Source organism: Clarias gariepinus, chromosome 19, assembly GCF_024256425.1.
Source record: "Clarias gariepinus isolate MV-2021 ecotype Netherlands chromosome 19, CGAR_prim_01v2, whole genome shotgun sequence".
Lineage (NCBI taxonomy): Eukaryota > Metazoa > Chordata > Actinopteri > Siluriformes > Clariidae > Clarias > Clarias gariepinus.
In genome coordinates, this window is record NC_071118.1 from 23,688,557 (window position 1) to 23,707,873 (window position 19,317).

At 38.9% G+C, this 19,317-nt stretch overlaps 1 protein-coding gene across 1 annotated transcript in view; it reads right to left on the reverse strand.

The window, feature by feature from the left end:
- cacna1bb (calcium channel, voltage-dependent, N type, alpha 1B subunit, b) overlaps nt 1-19,317 on the reverse strand; it is a 144,796-nt gene that overhangs the window by 49,512 nt on the left and 75,967 nt on the right. Inside the window, exons 10-23 of the mRNA XM_053478085.1 lie at nt 19,045-19,134; nt 15,543-15,761; nt 14,750-14,862; nt 14,449-14,561; nt 13,052-13,183; nt 9,122-9,194; nt 8,836-8,953; nt 8,641-8,708; nt 8,376-8,482; nt 6,399-6,461; nt 2,550-3,140; nt 1,334-1,506; nt 1,072-1,198; nt 695-824 (exon numbers count right to left, since the gene is read on the reverse strand). Of these exons, the coding sequence (XP_053334060.1) occupies nt 695-824; nt 1,072-1,198; nt 1,334-1,506; nt 2,550-3,140; nt 6,399-6,461; nt 8,376-8,482; nt 8,641-8,708; nt 8,836-8,953; nt 9,122-9,194; nt 13,052-13,183; nt 14,449-14,561; nt 14,750-14,862; nt 15,543-15,761; nt 19,045-19,134 (2,117 nt within the window). The remainder of the gene's footprint in view (nt 1-694; nt 825-1,071; nt 1,199-1,333; nt 1,507-2,549; nt 3,141-6,398; nt 6,462-8,375; nt 8,483-8,640; nt 8,709-8,835; nt 8,954-9,121; nt 9,195-13,051; nt 13,184-14,448; nt 14,562-14,749; nt 14,863-15,542; nt 15,762-19,044; nt 19,135-19,317) is intronic.

The following is a 19,317-nucleotide window of genomic DNA, read 5'->3' on the forward strand; positions in this document are numbered from 1 at the left end:
TTAGTAAGGTCAATATTTTTACATTGCCTTTTAAAATGCTTTTTTAAAAAAATTTACAAATCGAATTCACAAAAGATATTTTTAAAATATAAAAAATCAAATATTTATTAAATTGCAATAAACTGCAGTGCCAAAACTTTTACGCATTATAAATGCTGCACAGATTTTTTTTTTTCATTCTGCATACCAATCTGCAATGCAATAAAATTAAAATGTTTTTATTACAACATATTTTTGTTCGGTTTATGTAATCAAATACTTTATACCTGTAAAAATGCTTTTTGTTATAAGGAATTTTGGCACTGATATACTTCCATACATTCAGTCCCTACTATCCATACATTATGGTATGTTTAAAGAATATTTATAAATTAATAATAAATTAATACAATATTAATCATCTATATTATGAATATTTGATATATTTAATGTATAATCATTTTCAAGCGAAATTCAATATTATGGGTTATTTTATTCAGTTTAATTGCAGATGGTCATAGTACAAAAAGTTCAAGCAGATGAACTATATTTCAAAGAAAAAAAATGTTTTTCTTAAATCATTTTTGAGTAGTCCTTCTATCAGAATGACAAAACAGTTAGTCATATGCTTTGCACTGTGTGGGATATGTATGTGTATATACTGTACAGAATGTGTTTATGTGTGTATGTGGGTGTGTGTGTGTCATGGTCTCACGTTATTCCGAAAAGCAGCAGCATTCACAGGGTCTTCTGCAGCGAGTGCGATACTGCTCATGGTGATCACCATGAGAATGCACATCTCAAAGTAGCGCAAGTTCACCACATAGTGACACAACCTTCGTACACTGCAAACACACGCAGACTTACTGTAGATCACAGTTTCAATGTTCATTAACCTTTCACTTTCATCATATACCACGTACAAAAGACTTGAACAGGACAACCTGTTGACTTAAGTATGAAGGTGAAGCAGGAGAATTCCACAGTGTACTCTATTAAGACCTTCCATGTGACTTAAGCTGATACACACTTCACTGTCTACTTTTTTTCAAGGCTTGAAATTTGAAGGCCACAATTAGAGTCAATACTCACGGGTTGGACTGACCAAACACAAACATGGAGCTGTACGGTAAGATGGGTTTAGGAGCATTCTGATTCAGCTCATCCAGGTCCTTCTTTTCATCATTTAGGAGCAGGCTCTCACCATCTATATTATTCACTACCAAGAAGAGAACAATCATTAAGTGTTCCTAATACATTGTTAAATCACAGTAATCATTTAAAAGCTTTTTTAATAAGCAAAATGTTTTCATGTGGTTATAAACATCCCTGTAAAGGCTGCTAGATTACTGACTGGGAATAACGGTGGTCTCTCCCGGTGGAGCAGTAATGGTAACAGGGATGCTGACTGCAGTTGATCTCGCCTTCGTGCTGTTTTTTAGGTTATCTGAGTCCTCTTGTCTCTCAGTAGGAGATGGCACAGAACTCGAACTCAAACCATCACCCTCTGTATCCATAAGCCTGTCCCTGGGGAGGAAAAAAAAACATTGTCCTGTATTATAAAAGCAATAAAACACTTCAGATTGTGCTGTTGAAGGAATAGGAAATGATAGTTTGGTAAAGATATGTAGTTACTCTTACAACCCTAAAATGTGGTTATTTTTCCATAACTACATATCCCAAAGTATTTAATTCCTTTTATATAACATGCAGATTATACACCACCAATGAGAAGAATGAGAAGGGAGCTCAGGGCACAAGGCAGGGGACAACCTGGATCTGGTACCAACCAATCACAGGTCACAAGGATACACACTTACACAGCCAATCATACACTCTGGGAAATTTGAAAATGCCAATCAGCCTACTATGCCTATTACGTCTTGGGATGAAGCTGGAGAACCCTGAGGAAACTCTGAGCATGAGGAGAACATGTAAACTCCATCAGCAGCAAGATTCAAACTTTCAACCTTGGAGGTGCTATTCTTCTTCTTCTTCTTCTTCTTACTATTATTATTATCATCATTATTAGCAGTAGTAGTGGAAGTAATACACAGTGGGTGAAAAGTAACTAGGCATTAAATTGGCCGAAAAGTCAATATTTCTAATACAAATTTATTGAAAAAAACTGTTCATGAAATTAATTACATAGGAAAATGAAAGCAAATCTTTCAAAGACGCCAACGTAGGCACCGGTGGCGTCAACCAGTTTCCTCAAACCACCAGGAAGAAAATGTGCAATCTTCTAAAGGAAGTCATATTGCTAAGAACTTTGTGAATCTGTGCCTCCAAGTCCTCCAGCGTGCCAGGCTTTGTCCTGGACACCTTCACCTTTGCGTAGCCCCACAGGAAAAAATCACATGGAGTGAGATCTGGACTTCTTGGAGGCCATTCATGAGGTCTGCGTCATCCCAGCCAATGTCCTGGAAAATGCTGGTCTAACCACGCATGATTAGTAAGAGCAAAATGGGGTGGTGCACCACAAGGCGCTGCTTTAGTGATACTACAATTTCTATAGCCGTTAAAATTGCCTAGTTAATTTTCACCCATCCTGTAGTATTATGGCTGACCTGTGGCTTGGTGTATCTCTCTCTTTGTTTTCCCGGCTCTCCTCCTGGTCAAGCGTGGTTTGGGCTTTGACGCGAGGCCTACGTCTCCTCCTCTCACCATTCCCTGCTTCACCCTCTTTGTGCCCTCTCTGAAGTCGTTCTCCTCTCGCTCCATTACTGCCATCACCATCTGACTCTCTGGACCGGTGAGAATGGTAGTGATGGTGCTCCCTATCATCATCCCCATTCTCTGTCTTGTTCCTGGGTCCTTTATCCTGCTGCTCTCTGTGTTCACCGGCGCGGTGGTGCCGATGGCGGCGTCCTTCTCCAGCCTCACCATTCTCTCCGCGACACCGGTGATGTTTGTGAGGAGGTGCCTCCTCTGGATTGTCCCTGCCCTCTGGAGGTTGCGATTTCTCTACGGTCAAGGGCCGATCATGGTGCATCTTCATGTCAGGGCGCAGATGGAGCCCTGATGACATTCGCATCTGGTCCTCAGGCTCCAGCTCGTTGTAAAGCGCTTCGCTGCTGTTGCGCAGGTTGTGGTGACGTAGTTGGGTAGTGCGCTGCTCCCAGATGGATTTCTTCTGTAGAGAGCGCTGTTGCTCCTTGCTAGGGGTAAAGGGAAAACAGAGAGAAACGTCAGGTTGAGGAATTAACAAACTAGAATTGGGGTGTAAGGAAAACAAGTATCATCCATGAGAAGACCATCTTTTGTCATCGACATTCAGGTAAGTCTTACTTCACCCAGAAGTGGCTCATGACTGTAAATTTTTGAACTAAATGGAGTCAAGAGGGTATTAGACTTGGCTTGTGTTATATGCAACCCACTAGTGAGTTTTTTTTTAGAGTTACCATAAAATAAATAGTTGAGAATCTGCAAAATACAGTCGTATAGCATATAGCCTAGGAGCCCATTTTGGCATTTATTCAACAGTGTCCATAGGTGTGCTTTTCTCCACCAGTGTGCTGATGAACTAAGATTTGTATTATGTTTTCTCAGCCTTTGTGCAAATACAAGGTCACTTTGTGAATATGCATTTCTGACACAAAGACGTTATCCACTCCATAACACTCGTTTTCTCTTTCTGACTTTTGCTACACTTGGGATAATCAAATATAATTCCAATATCATACCAATTCTTGGTTATAAAACCAAGGCCAATTTGGTATAAAAACAGGCTTTGGCAACCTTGTTATTAACTGTCAGCTCTGTTGCTCTTCACAGGAGCATGGAGTGACATGATTCCTATCTCAATGCTCTTTTAGTGGAATTTGTTAGCTCCCATTTTTGCCCACTATATGCAATAATAACTATTGAGCTAAGTGGAGTATAGCATCTGTTGTGTGGCCACAAATTCTGCCATTTTTAGAATCGTCTCTGTACGGAGCAAATTAGTATTTCAATTGACGTTTGTTAAACAGTTGGTAGGCAGTATGCATATGGTGCTGCCCTATTTACAAGCCGCCTCCGGCATTATTTCAGTGACATAATGGGATATTGAAAAATAATAAAGCTAAGGTAAGTAGAACTAATGTAATTGATGCATGGCAGTCGCTAGCCTGAAAGTGAAAAGATGGTCCTCATGGACGAAACGATGCACATTCTGTATCCATAATCCATGCTGCTATACCAAACCATGGCATTCTCACAGAACTGTTTGTTTATCCAGGCTGAAAGAAATGCTGATGACGGGTTCGATTTTCCCAAACAGCCGAGCTAATGCTTCACTATTGCTTTCCTGAGCCGTCATCGCTGTTATCCCGGCATGGAATTTAACGCACCCTACAGCACCATCACCTACTGTAACTGCTACTCTGGAGGCACTTGTTAACAAGTCTGCTATACAGTACACATTCTCTGCCATGCATTCTTTATATACAAAATAAGCAGAGAGACACTTTCTTTTCACTTTTCAGAATAAAAAAAAAAAAAAGTGAACTCAGGTAATGTAATCTTTAGAAGACTAATGTTTGTTAAACAGCTGATATGCAGTATGCTGAATAGGACCACAGCATGATGTCCTGGATGTTAACTATACCTCACAAAGCGATGAACAGGGGTGTAGACATAACTCCTGTAAGCAATACATAGAACAACACAACACAGAAGGTCAGACCTGATGGACAGACATGATATGGACAGACATGATGTGAACACAAATGCTGGAAGGAGAACAGGGAAAAATGGCACACAGAAAGATTAAAAAACAAAAAAAGGTTAGAACAAAGACGAGGCAAAGACAGTGATATGTGGTCAAAAGCATGAAGCCAGAAAATGCAACCGGTTGTTTAACTTCTGCTTTTTTATCTATGAGAACTCTTGTTCAATAGGTCTTATTTTAATGCATAAAATATGTGCAGCTGACTCATACTGTGCAGCCGACTTCTCATCGGCAATTTCCTCATGAGTATTGACTTCAGCTGGTGTTTAATAGCATTTTTATGCTTGGCTAAAATACCTGAGTCAATACCCAGGAATATGATGACCATGTACAAGTATGATCCTTTATTTCAACAAAGATAAATCTCTTACAAGCTCATGAAGGGTTTTTGTTAAAGCATCCATTGGGTGCTGTGGGGGGCTGAGTGGGGCTTCCATGGACCAGACCAGGTTTATCTGGGACATCCCATGGCTGCTTGATCAGTTTAGGATCTGGGGAGTTTGGAGACAAGGTTGATAGCCTTGGAATCTTTGCCTGCTGAGCCTATACTCGGAGGGCAGTGGTGAACTGGGTGTTCATGGCCAACATTTCCTTTTTTTTCAGCAATTTGTGCTGAATTGGCTTTTCTGTGGGATCGGCCTTTGGTCCAAGTGGCCATGGTGAGCTTTGGGTGTAAATCAATATAAATATACCAGTTGTTGGAAAGCAACCAAGAGACCTTGGATCACTCTGGAGAAGCTGGATTGAGTCACAAAGCTGTTAAAAGGACAAAATGTGAGGAGTAATGAGACCAAAATTTGGCAAAAACCCTATCCTTGTTTCCATGGACCCAACAACATCCTTTCCAGAGAGAACTATGGTGGTGGTACCATCATTTCGTGGAAATGCTTTCCACTATCAGGGAATGGCAAACTGATGAGGGTCAGACCAGTACCTTCGGAGCTAAATACCGGGTAAGCAGGCATTTCTGATTCTGCCAGAGACTAGCTTTCCAACACAAAACCCTAACCGCCCATTATTTAAAAACCAGGAACCTGAATAGGTTAAAATAGTTAAATCAGAGCTCATAGCCCAATGATTGACAATCTGGTTAAGAATCATAATCCAGAGCATGAATGCCAAGAATGCCAAGAATAAGTGGAAAAACATCAGGATTCAGAGACATATTGTAGACATGTTATAAGGTAGCTGTGATTGCAGCCAAGGGTGATTCCTTGGTTTTGACTTTGTGAGGTGAGTACTGTATTTGTACAACATGTTAAGATAACCATGGGGATTTTGCACATTCAAAATTACACATATTGTACAAATCAAATGGAAAATTGTCAAATTCCAGACCATCATTTTCAAGTAGACCAGACAAGACTGGCCCTTGGGTAATGGTACTGAACCCTGAACCATAAGTATAACAGCCCATGTGTCAAGAAGATTAAGGTGGAACAACCATCCTCTGTATTTGGCACCAGTCATTCTAAAACCTTGGTTTCAGAACCACATATTATATGCGGCAACTACAAGTCTAGCATTATGAGTTGCAAATTCTCTTATAGGTATGAGGAACACAGTGCAGAAGACAGTTTGAATGCTTTGAATGGGTACCACTACAGGAAAGGAATGCGTTGGGAGAGGAAAACAGAGAAGAGGAGTCAGGTGAGGAATACGTGGAGGGCAATACTGTAAGATTATAAGTGAGAGCAAAACTCACAGTGAGTGAACGCTGCTGACGGAAGAGCTGCGAGAGAGCACATCTCGATTTTGCTTTACAAAACTGCACATGCGAAACAAACAAAAACAATACACAATAAGACGAAAAAACTGAAAGAAAAACATGAAGAAAACAAAAAGTGGTCTGGTAGAGAGACATCCCATTAGAAATGTCCATCCCGCTTGTTTGTTCATCTGTATACACTGTCCGGCCAAAAACAGTCACTGTTTAGATTTCAATGAACATTTGATTGGATACTTACTGCAGTGATTAATATGTTTCTGCTGGCAATATTTTAATCCTAACTGTAAGAAGCTGCAAGAAGCTTCTCACTAAGGAAATTACTAAATTACTAGATTTGGGTTAAGGACCCACCAACGCTATATTAAAATCAGGAAAGATAGTGCTCCAACAACTTTGCAAAAGAAATTTGGTCCTAAAAAATATTTAAATGACTGCGATCGGAGATCACTTTAACATATTGTGAAGTTAAATCATAAAAAAAACAACAACAGTAGAATGCTGGAATCAAAGCAAAGAGCATTTCTACATGCACAATGTGATGAGAACTCACAAGATTGGGTCTAAACATAAGCATTGGACTTTGTAACAACGAGAAAATGTCATGTGGTCTGATTAGTCCAGATTGACCGTATTCCAGAGTGATGGGTGAGTCAGGATTAAGGGAAGCCCATCATGCATAGTGGCCATTGTACAAGCCACTGGAGGCAGTGTTTTAATCTGGGGCTCAGCAACATTATGTGGCAATAAAATGACGTCAGCCGATGACCTTATTGTACTGAATGACCAGGTTATTACTGTATATCTTTAGAGTTTTTTCTTTCCTGATGGCATGTGCATGGACAACAATGTCAAAATCGATTGTGTCCAAGTTGCAAAAGAGTGGTTCCGGGTGCATGAGGAATAATTTTCACACACAGATTGGCCACCACAGATTCCCGACCTTAAACCTAAAACCTAAGTGGTTAAGGCATTGGATTACGGTTCGGAAGATCCCAGGTTCAAACCCCACAACCACCAAGTTGCCACTGTTGGGCCCTTGAGCAAGGCCCTTAACCCTCAACTGCTCAGATGTATAATGAGATAAAAATGTAAGTCGCTCTGGATAAGAGCGTCTGCCAAATGCCTAAATGTAAATGTAAATGTAAACTCATTAAAAGTCTTTGGGATATGTTGAAGAAGTTTAACAAGTGGTTCATCTCCCCATTCATCAATACAATCAACTCTGTAGATAGGTATAAAAGGTTTGACATTGTATAAAGGTGTTTAATCAATCTGTGACATAAGTAAAGTGATGTAAAGTAATAATTTTTTTTTTTTTTTTTTTTTTTTGGCCAGGCAGTGTATTTCAACACACAACACACAACTTGCTAACACTCAGGTTAAAGGCTTTAACATCGAATGGCATCAAAATGTACTGAAAGTAAAATGTTGAACTTATAAACCACATTTTATTGTTGTCCTGATCCTCTACCTGAGTGTCACCAACACATCAGACTTACGGATCAAACATTATGCAACAGCATTCAAAACAGAATCAGGAAATGAAAATCAAGAAAAAACAAAAACAAAAAAGGGGGGGAAAAAAAGAACATTTTAAGATAACCACAGTGCAAAGTTTTCCTAACGTATTATTTGATCATTTAAATGTGAAAACATGTGCTGAAAAGCAACAAGAACAAAACCGTTAATACTTAAAAACGCTACAACTCACATAAAGTAGCGCTACTTTGTACAGTGAGTTCACAGCGAGACACGAAATGAGCAATGAGCATGATGAAACCTACATACATAGATAGATAGATAGATATATATACATACATAACTCAGACAAGACAACTATGTCAGAGGAATAACATATATATGAACATATATGGACATATAATGGACGCAAAGCTGTGTGGATGGACATGAATCGAATGGTGGCAATGTATAATAGAAATCACGTGGACTTACGCTGCGATGGAAATGTTAGCTGCTGACATCGGGCTGACTTCCTTGACCTCCATGGCCTTCTGCAGTGCCATGCTCTTTTTGGCCGCTTCCTCTTGCTCCTCCTCATCCTAGTAAACACAGAATGGACTGATACTACTTAAACATGGATGAGACTACATAATTAAAGCTCCGCTACTCCACAGATATATTTTAATAAAAAAAAAAACAATTCAACACCGTTAAGGCAGGATTAATTATAACAAAGATAGTACGATCGATCCCAAACCTTCGTCAGCTCCTGAGCATTGGCAAGGTTATCGACAGCGATAGCCAAGAACACATTAAGAAGAGTGTCTGGTTCAGCTCGGGTTAAAGACGTATCTACATCGATGCTGCATTAGTTATTAAACCTAAAATGGATCTCATATATTAAGAACGGTATATGCTGTGAAAGCAGGTTTGCTCATGCATGAGAGGATACAGTTTCCAAAGAGAGTTAGGATGATAAAGTAAATGGAGAAGAACATCCCAAATGGGACACCGTGCTGAGACTCAATCCCATGATACATCACTGCATTCCAGTCTTCTCCTGTCAAAATCTAGACACACACACGTACAAACACACATACCCAGTGTACCGACATCATGTATTTTATTAAGTACATCCAAAGTTTGACATTGCAACTTATTACGTTAAGAAAAATGAATAAAAAGTGAACAAATTTACAAAACAGAAGATAAGACATTTTGCGAAAATGCTTTCTGACCTGGAAGACAGTCATTATGGCAGCAGGGAAGTTGTCGAAATTCGTAGTTGGCGTTTCGTTATCAAAATTAAACCTGTTATGAGAAAGAAGAAAGTTTTACAATGAAAAAAAGGATTAGGAGGAATTAGGAAAATGTTTACAGGAAGTATAATCATATAGAGGCTGAATTAAAAAAAACTTTAAATTATAAACACAGTTTATGATCAAATTATAACTTTCTATCTGCCACATGCATTGTGTTAATAATTGACTCACATACTAGACATTTATACATACTACTGTATATTAGAAAGTGAATTATTGCAGTCAAGCTTACAGGTTTTTCCTGATTAACATCAATACAGTATGTTAATGTCTAGACAGTCTAGTGTACAAGTGGAGCTCGGTTTTTATTGCATTAGCCAGGGGCTGGGCCACAACAAACAAAAGGTGTGTCTGAAAAATTGCACAGAAAATTGTAAACTTAAAAAAGCAAATTGTCAATAATAAATCCACTGAAGATCACACTTTTTATTCCTTATTACTTTTGGGTCAGTAGGACGCGTCTGAAGCCAACCTACTTAACCTAGCTCAGCCAGGTCCTGCTGGCATAAACTCCTCAACACAAAAGCTACTAAAATACAAAAAAAGGTCTTCATCATGTGTTAAAGAAAAAGAACGGCTGTAGTCGGTGTGGGCTTTAAATGAATCTTAAAAAAAATAATAATAATAATAATATTAATAGAAGTAGCATAGGATTGTTTCCTGTGGTTTCTATCTCAAAGCTAGAGCAAATAACACCATGATATAAAAATGAAAATCTACATATAAAAATATACACATAAAAATTATATATATATAAAAAAATTAACTAAGGAAACTGTAAAAATTTCTGAAATTGGGATAAAAACTTGGGTTATTAAAACCCGAAATAATAGTGTTAAAGTGTTTAACTGTAAACGTTATTGGAAGAAATGTGGTCCAAAAAAACCAAAAACGCAGGAATAATTGTGATCAGAGATCACTTAAACACTTGGAGTTGCATTATAAAAAATAAACACTAAAGATCACAGTAAAAGTAAGAGCATTTCCATAAACACGATGTGACAAGAATGGACAGGATTGGGACTTAACAGCTGTGTAGAGATAAAAAATTTTTTTTTAGAAAAAAAAAAGATTAGATTTCAGACCAAAACAAAATGTGGTCTGATGAGTCCAGAGCAATGGGCGCTATAGGGTAAGAAGGAAAAAAATGCATGAGTGATGCACCCATCACGTGCATCAGCCACTGAACAAGCCCTCCGGAGGCAGTAGTACAGTATGATCTGGGGTTGCTTTGGTTGGTCAGGTCTAGGTTCATCAGCGTTATGTGGCAATGAAATAAACTCAGCTGATGACCTGAATGCACTGAATGATTAGGTTATTATAACTATGGAGGCTTTCTCACTTATGGCATGTGCATACAGTACAATATTCCAACTTGTGAAAGAGTGTCTCTGGAAGCATAAAGAATCATTTTCGCACATGAACCAGCCATCACTGCTGTAATCAACGCTAAAGGCGGTCAAACGTAATATTAGACTGTGTTCCTTTTTTTGGCCAGGAAGTGTTCTTTTCCTTACAGCTTTATAAAAGCACTTATCTTAAAGTGAAGCAAAATCTGGAAGCCTACTCGTCTCAAGGTATCTAGCTGGTGAATACTGTACATATACATTTTCAATCGTACTACAGACTTGTCTTAGGCATTATGTGTTCCTTCTCTAAGTAACTTAGCAAATATAGATAGATGAGATAAAAGACAAAGCTTTTCACACACTCAGAAGCAGCTCAATAACTCTAACACTAGAGGCTTCTCGTATATGAGTGAAACATATTTCTTTTACTCTTACTGAGATTGATTTGAAATAGCTGAACCATTGCCAATTCACTGGATGCCAGACTGAGCCAGATTCTACTAAATCAATTTCTGCCCACACTTATTCCACCTCATTAGCTGAATGCGTTTACACACCGCTTCTCACTAGATCTATTCCAAAACCCCAGCTGTATTCGTCTTTTAGGGCATGGTGTAAATTTAGCCTTAAATTGATTTCAATAATCTTTCATCAATTTTAATGATTACATATGTACTCGTACTCAGTATGAAGGAAAATTCCCATTTTCAGTCTAGCATAGTCCTTTCTTCTTTAAATGTGTAAACATTTCCCCTGAGTCAGTGTTTCAGTTAGTGTATGATGTCATGTTGGTTTGGTATAAGGAAACATGAAGTTAAAATCTATTACACACAGCATAAAAATAATGCTATATACGGTATCTAGCTAGTCTATGAAAAAAAAAAAGACAGACACATTGTATAATCAGTCCAAGGCCTGGGGCAAAGAGATAAAAATCCTTGCTGACATGTGGTATTTCTTCCCACTTACGAATGTTGCACAGGGAGGCAGGATTACAGTAGAGAAGTGACTAGAGGATATGTTGGGACTGATTAAAATGCAAAGAAATACTGACATGAAATTGGATTGACATGAAAAAAAAAAAAACTCTGACTAGACATACCGGACTGATGGAGGGGATGAGAAAAAAAAAATCATAAAGTTTTTAATGTAAATGTTTTGGGAATACAGCTAAAATGAAAGAAAAAAACATGAAATACAAAACCTTGACAAAATAATGCTAGATTATCCTTTTAAACTAGGGTTCTGGGAAGACAAGCGCTGATTTATATCGTGACTTTTTAATTGTGAAGAGTAGAGTTCTCCCTTTATTTCTCTATTTAATCCCCTGCTACTGTACGCTAATGCACTTACCCTAACATTCCACAAGGTAAAAAGTTTTCTCAGTACGCCATAGCCATGATCAGCCTGCCTGCAAATAAGACCTACTGTAGATTTCTTTACCCAATACTGCACTGTAAGATGATTTCTCATTTGATGGTACAAGGTTGCTAAGCGGTTATCACTGTGGACTCCACAGCTGGGGGTTTAAACCTCACATCTGTTCTATGTGCATGTGTATGAAGTTTCTCCCTATTATTAGTGGGTTTCTTCTGGATACACTCGTTTCCTCCGACAGTCCAAAGACATGCTTCTTAGGTGTTGCCTGGCATTTCTAAAATTCCCCATAATGTACAGTATGATCAGATGTCTGATTGTGTGTTGTGTGTTTGCTTGTGTCCTGCATGTGTTGGCACCCTGTGTAGGGTACACACTGCCTTGTGTTCCCTGGTATAGACCCCCTGTGACCCTACACAGAATAGATAATGATAATGGTCTGGTAAGCAATTTCTTGCCACATTTTAATGACATTTTAGAGAACGTCAGACTTCATATGTAATTATAAAACAAGTATTTACTGTTAAACCAAACATTTACATTGGCTACATGTGCTCTGCCGAATTTCTGTTCAACAGTTCAGTCATTATAGCTCTACTGTGGCAACCTGCCACCACAAATGGAACACAGAGCAAAAGACAATCACCCAGACCATTACACAAATGACAGTGGACAATTAAACGCATGTTGTCACCGGGCCTTTGCCGTCATTGATAAGTAAGCCCTGCTGAACAGATGGTGCCTTTGCTTGACACTGTCACTTACATATCAGCCACAACAAATACGCTTTAGCTCCAGGGTAGGAGAGAACAAACTATCGTTGAAGCATTAAAGGTACAAAAACAGCACACTTTCTTAAAGTAGACTTCCCAAAATGTGTCATGACGTGGGCTGGGTTTGAAATAGTTGTACCAGAGTGCTGCAGAGAAGACTTAAGACTTCCAAGAAAGCTCATTAAGCAAGTTATGGTACTCAGTGGGTAGAACAAGACAAATCATAAAGCTATTAAGGAAATGTTTTGGGCTTCTATATTTTTGGATTGTATTTCATATAACTTGTAAATACTGTAAGAAAAAGATTGAAAGAAAAAGAAAAAAACGACAAGCCAATGTTCACTTACTGTCCTCCAAAGAGCTGCATCCCCAGCAAGGCAAAAACCACAATGAAGAGGAAGAGGAGGAAGAGCAAGCTGATGATGGATTTCATTGAGTTGAGCAACGACACCACCAGATTCCTCAAAGAGTTCCAATACCTATGGAGAAACGCAATCGTTATAGTGTATAAAGAAGAATCTACATATCTGAAAAATGTTTATTTGCCATTATAACATAGCAGATAGTGATTCTACAACCGTACAGCTCTAGCAGTGGTGACGTTTATTATAATATAGTTTTAAATACTATAATCATCAGGTTTTCATAGTGGAGCACTTTATGCACTCTTTATTTTTGCAACATGTAACTGGACAGGATTACAATATAGGCTCTACTACCAGTCAAAAGTTTGGAAACACATTCTCCTTCAATGTTTTTATACTATTATTTTTTTTTTCAACCCAATAGAGGGTCAGGAGCCCAACAGTGGCAACTTGGTGGTGCTTGAATATAGGAACTTCCAATCAGTAGGTCAACGCCTTAACGGCTGAGCTACCACTCATCTCACACACATTTGCCTGGTCAAAAGTGAGTTTATGACATTTCTTGCCATCTTAATGTAATTTGGACCATCCGTTGTCTTGTGCAGAGGAAGGGTGGGTACAGAGAGAAAATTGTCCTTTGGTTTGATGAGATTTTCGGTTCTACAGTAATCACTGTGTCTTAGTTAGATGTAGGGAGGGTGAACAGACTGCTCCAGAATGTGTGGTTCCCACTGTGAAGCGTGGAGGAGGAGGTGTGATGGTGTGGTGGTGCTTTGCTGGTGACACTGTTAGTGACACATTTAACCAGCATGACTACCACAGCATTTTGCAGTGACATGCTATCCAAACTGGTTTTCCACCACTAAGTGAAACATATTTTTTTTTCTCCCAACAGGACAATGACCCCAAAAACACCTATCCTTTATGTAAGAGCTATTTGTCCACAAAGGATAATGAGTAATGCTGCATCAGATGACTTGGCCTTCACAATTAACAACAAGTACCTCTCAACACCTCTTGGAACTCCTTCAAGATTGTTGGAAAACCATTCCAAGTGACTACCTCAGGAGGCTGATTGAGGGAATGTCAAGAAATTGTAAAGCTGTCATCAAAGCAAAAGTTGGCTATTTTGAAGAATCAAAAGTATAAAACATATTCTGAGTTATTTAACATGTTTTTGTTGATTATGTAATTCTGTATTTGTTGGGGGTTTTTTTAGGAACTGGTAAATTACCAAATGTGGTTCATTGCATAATTAAGGATTAGGAGTTAAAAATGGAAATGCGCGCCATGTCCCGCTAGCAAACAAGCTTGCATGAAAGTTATATTTCCATTATCGCTAACATTATTTGTGTGAGTTGTGTAGTAGTTTGACATACTTGGTCACTTTGAATATTCGGAGCAAACGCAAAGCCCTCAAGACGCTAATACCGAAAGAGGCTCCAGGTTGGATGGCTGCCCACACCACCTCAAATATACTCCCCACGATGACCTGTGCAGAGAAATAATGAGGTACAAATATAACAGATGCTAAATATTGAAGCAAAATGTGACAGTGAATAGGCACAGCATGTGAAAGTCCCTCCCGTTGTGTGAAATGGCTGCAAGTGTCGCAGAGACTGCTTATGGCAGAGTAAATGTAGATGCTATGCTTCTGTGATTCATCCAACTGTGACTCACCCCAAAGTCAAAGCAGTTGAATGAGGAATGGAAGTAGTTCCTGGGCCCCAGGCCGTACATCTTGAGAGTCATCTCAGTTAGAAATAGACACAGGAACACAAACTCGGCCAGGTCTAACAAACACAACACTGCATTAGCACAACTTGTCCTTATATTGTATAATAAAGTAGTATAATGCATAGATTTGTATATAGTGCATAAATACAATTATTAGTGTTACAACATTGTTCAATTCTCAAACCTGATTACTTAAAAGGGACTGATTACTTTTCTATAGCAGAATGGCTTTAGTATGTCATTGTTTCTATAATAACAACTAATTCAAAGTGCATGGAAGAGCCATGAGCAGGAAAACCTTCAAGACAGATGATGTAATGGTTTGTGGTTTTCTGCTGCAAGTTACATTTTTGTGTTATTGACTAGAGGGAGAAAAGGCAGTGTCCAACCTTTTATGAGGTTAGAAAAACTAATTTCTACACATGGATAAAAACCATGCCATGTTCTTTGATATATCACATTTCCAAATGTTGGCAAATTGTTTTTGTATAAAAATGAAACACCATCAGACATTCTATTCAGCAACTTAAAATTTTATAATGCCTCATTATTCTACCATGATGTTGATTATTTTCCCATAATATTATGTCCCTGGTGTCATTTATTCCTTATATATTGGATGGTTCATGTGTTGAACATAAAAAATTCATGCTTCATTGATTTTACATAATGAAAAGTATACGAATGGAATAAAAGGTTCAGCTGTATAGGACAATAAATAAGCTGGAGTACGTACAAAGTGCTTGGGTGAGCCCCTCAGGCTGATCGTAGTGTACAATGGCCACACACAATGTGTTCAATCCCACTATGCACAGCACAATCCAGTAGAAGCTTTGTGCTTTCACCATGCGGCGGATGAAGAAGCGCACACGTTTCTCTTTGCGTCGGAAATATGACGAGCTGTCATTCTTGCTGCTTTTCAAGCTGGCTCGGGCAAAGGGAGATCCAGGGGGCGCTGTTGGGAGACAATAGAGAACATTGCAAAGCTACAGTAAATCTCAATAGTAGAATGTTTTTGAATGGTGTGCTCTCGATATCAGATTTTCCAATTTCAGTAATGAGTTCTGATTACTGAATCTATGTTCTTTAATATTCTGTTCTTCCGGTGTTTGTGTGAGTTTCCTGATTGTTCTCAGGTTTCCTTTCACCTCCCAAAAAACATGGCAGCAGATGGATTGACTATGGTAAACTGGCTGTTACCAAAGATGCAGGAATAATAAATGAATATGTATTTTTTTTTGTGGATTTTTCCCCGATTTTCTCCGTAATTTAGTCGTGGCCAATTCCTCCCTGTCACTAGGGGGCTCCCACATTAAGGCTCCCACTACCATTCAGCCGGGAGGGCCGAAGACTATCACGTGTTTCCTCCGAACCGCGTGACGCCAGCCGACCGCATCTTTTCGACTGCTCGCTCACGCACCGTTAGGGACGAGGTAACACACTCGGAGGAAAGCGCTAGCTGCTTCTTCCGCGTGCGCGAGCTCACAGACGCCCCTGATTGGCTGTAGAACCGTGATTAATGTGGAGCACAAAGTACCTCTCACCCACCCCCCCCCCCCCCCCCTTTAGGTGCTAGACAATAGTGATAACCACAAAGTCATGATGTAACTACTATAAAGACTAAATCCCAAATAATATTAGACCTTTTACCATTACACACTCACTCACTCACTCAGTCATCTATACCACTTTATCCTAAAAATACATGGTCATGAGGTGCCTGGAGTCATGAGGCGGGGTACAGCGTGGACTGGGTGCCAATCCATCCGGGGGCAGACACACGTGCTCATTCACACGCTACGGGCAATTTGGGAACGACAATTAGCCTAATCTGCATGTCTTTGGACGGCGGGAAGAAACCCACTAAGCACGAGAAGAATATGCAAACTTCATGCACACAGACCCGAGACGGGAATCGAACCTGGAGGTACAGTGAGAGTGCTAACCACTAAGCCACCATGCTGCCTTCATTACCCATTAATAGAACATAAATCATTAACAAATAAACTGTAAATGTAGCATAATTACTACAAATTATTGCAGTAAATACAGTTTATATAAGACCATCGAGATCCAAGAACTATTTGCCTGTATTTTCAAAACACAGATTCAGCTTAGGTAGCAAATGTTACTTTTAGTACAAGCATATCAGAAACTTTAGAGTATTTATTGCCTGCTTAAAGTCAATCCAAAAGGTAAATGCCAAAATTACGATTTTAAACCAAGATTTGTACTATTTCACTGAAGCAATTATTTAGCTAGGCTAATAGGCTAGCTACTGGGCTAAACATTTTCCATACATTTAGTAATTTTATTTTAGTGTGGATTTGATTTTACTTACCTTACACTTTTTTCTGATTAATGTCAGTTGTGTACGCGTTAAACTGCGCGTCATACTGCGTATGGTACATTGATTTTGAATTGAAAAATTTTACCAGTTAGTTTGAAGCGCTAGCGCTAGTTTAAAGCATTAAAACTTAAAAAAAAAAAGTAATATAAACTTTTTTTTTTCAATTGTTTGTCAATTGTATTTTCATGGGCGTAAAATATTCATAATGCTTAAGCATTAAAAGCTAAATGTTGTCTTCAATGTATGCCAGTAGAAGGGAACAGTGTGATATTGATTTAGCTTTTCTTGTTAGCTATTCACACTCAGAGCATGTAGCTGGTTATTTTCTAAGGAAAATAACTCCTGAGTGTTTCAGGAGCATGACGGCAACTATTACTAAGCAGAAAAAGCAAGCCGAATGGCTCAGACCATGGTTCAAGTCCCACAAGTGACCTAGCAGAAAACTAAACTAAATTAAAGAACAGAGGTGGGCGTAATTACATCAGACTCTTAAGTCCAACATGGAGCCCTTGATAGAGTGCCCTAGGCTGAAGTGAGTGGTTTAAAATTGAAGTGTTATATCACGACAAGACTAAATGCACTAAATCCCACTCATGGCTCCACTCAGCATGCCCTTGACACAGCTAATAGGCGTATAGTATCCCTAATCAAAGACTCTTGAATGACACTACACTGGGGATTAAGCAGTGTTTACTATTTTTCTTTCTTGACCAGGAGGATTATTTTTAATAGTCTTTCTATCACAGTGGATTTTAGTAACTACTTACCACAGTGTACCACCATAATGACCCTTTGTAACCTTTTTTTCCAGGGTTGTTCAAGTCAATCTGGGACTTTTGATTGCGTAGAATAACACAAAACACAGTTATGAGAGTAAAACTACCTTTATTTCTTTATATAATCCCCTGCAACACTAATACACTCATCCCAGCCTTTTACTAGTGCTTGGATATATAATCAAGGTAAAAAATCAGAATGTCGGAGACTCCCAGGAACTCCTTTAATGTCCCAAACATGTAGAAATGATTTGAAACAAGGTACATGGAAAGTGGTAATAACTCACAGTCAGGTTCCTGTAAAATGGTGTTGGTGAATGATTGGGTGTGCAATTTCCATAGACAGATGAGTCTCTTCCACAAGTTGGCAAAAAGTCATCTATCGATTTTCAAAGATCAGGCGTTTCAGTCTCTGAGTGTTCATGGGAATGAGTGCAGTGGGCTTCATCACCGTACTGTGCCTGAATAAATTTCATCACATGTCCTAGTTTGACTTGAACAACCCTCATAGTTTATCTTATTTACTGTTATGCTGGTAAGCTGCAAGACCTAGTACTACCCATATTGTAAGACAATATATGACATGGTGGTGTAGTGGTTAGCACTGTCGCCTTGCACCTCTAGGGTCCGGGTTTGATTCCCCGGCAAGGCATGATTCACGTCTCTGTGTGCATGGAGTTTGCATGTGCTTGGTGGGTTTCCTCTCACAGTCTAAAGATATGCAGGTTAGACTAATTGGTGTTCCCAAATTGTCCGTAGTGTATGTGCAGAATAGCCGAGAAACTTCAGAACTGATTGAATAAAAACGTTTTTTTCAGAATAAATTAGCTTTTAACCTGTCTCGGGAAAACTGGGTTAAATTTCTACTCAATCCAAAAATGTCAAAATTTCTACCAAATTTCTACTAAATCTAAGGTTAGCATCAAACTACCCAACCAGGAGCTGTAGTTTGCAACACTATTGTACCTACTGTACCAGCAGAATACCACTAACAACATATACAGCATCTCCGAACCATGTCAAGTCCCACTCATTTTACATACTGTAACAGAATACTTCATTTAAATGTGATATGGGTGCACTAGTGTACCGTATTATTCTTTAAGTCTTACCAACTGAGGAAATGTCTGTGAAGTGTTCCTCACTCTCCTCAGCACCGATGAGGTCGTTCTTACCCTTCTTGACCTTGGCTCTTTTTAGTACTACACTCAGCAGTGGGAACACATGATGGGAAAGAAAAAGACAATTTGTGAGCCAAACCATATAAACTTTCTTAACAGCATCTATTTTTTTTTTTCGTTTGTTTGTTTTTACTTATTCAGCACTTTTGAGCCCATCAATGTGATAGTTTACCGTGTATACATAGAGTGTGTGGAAGACATAGA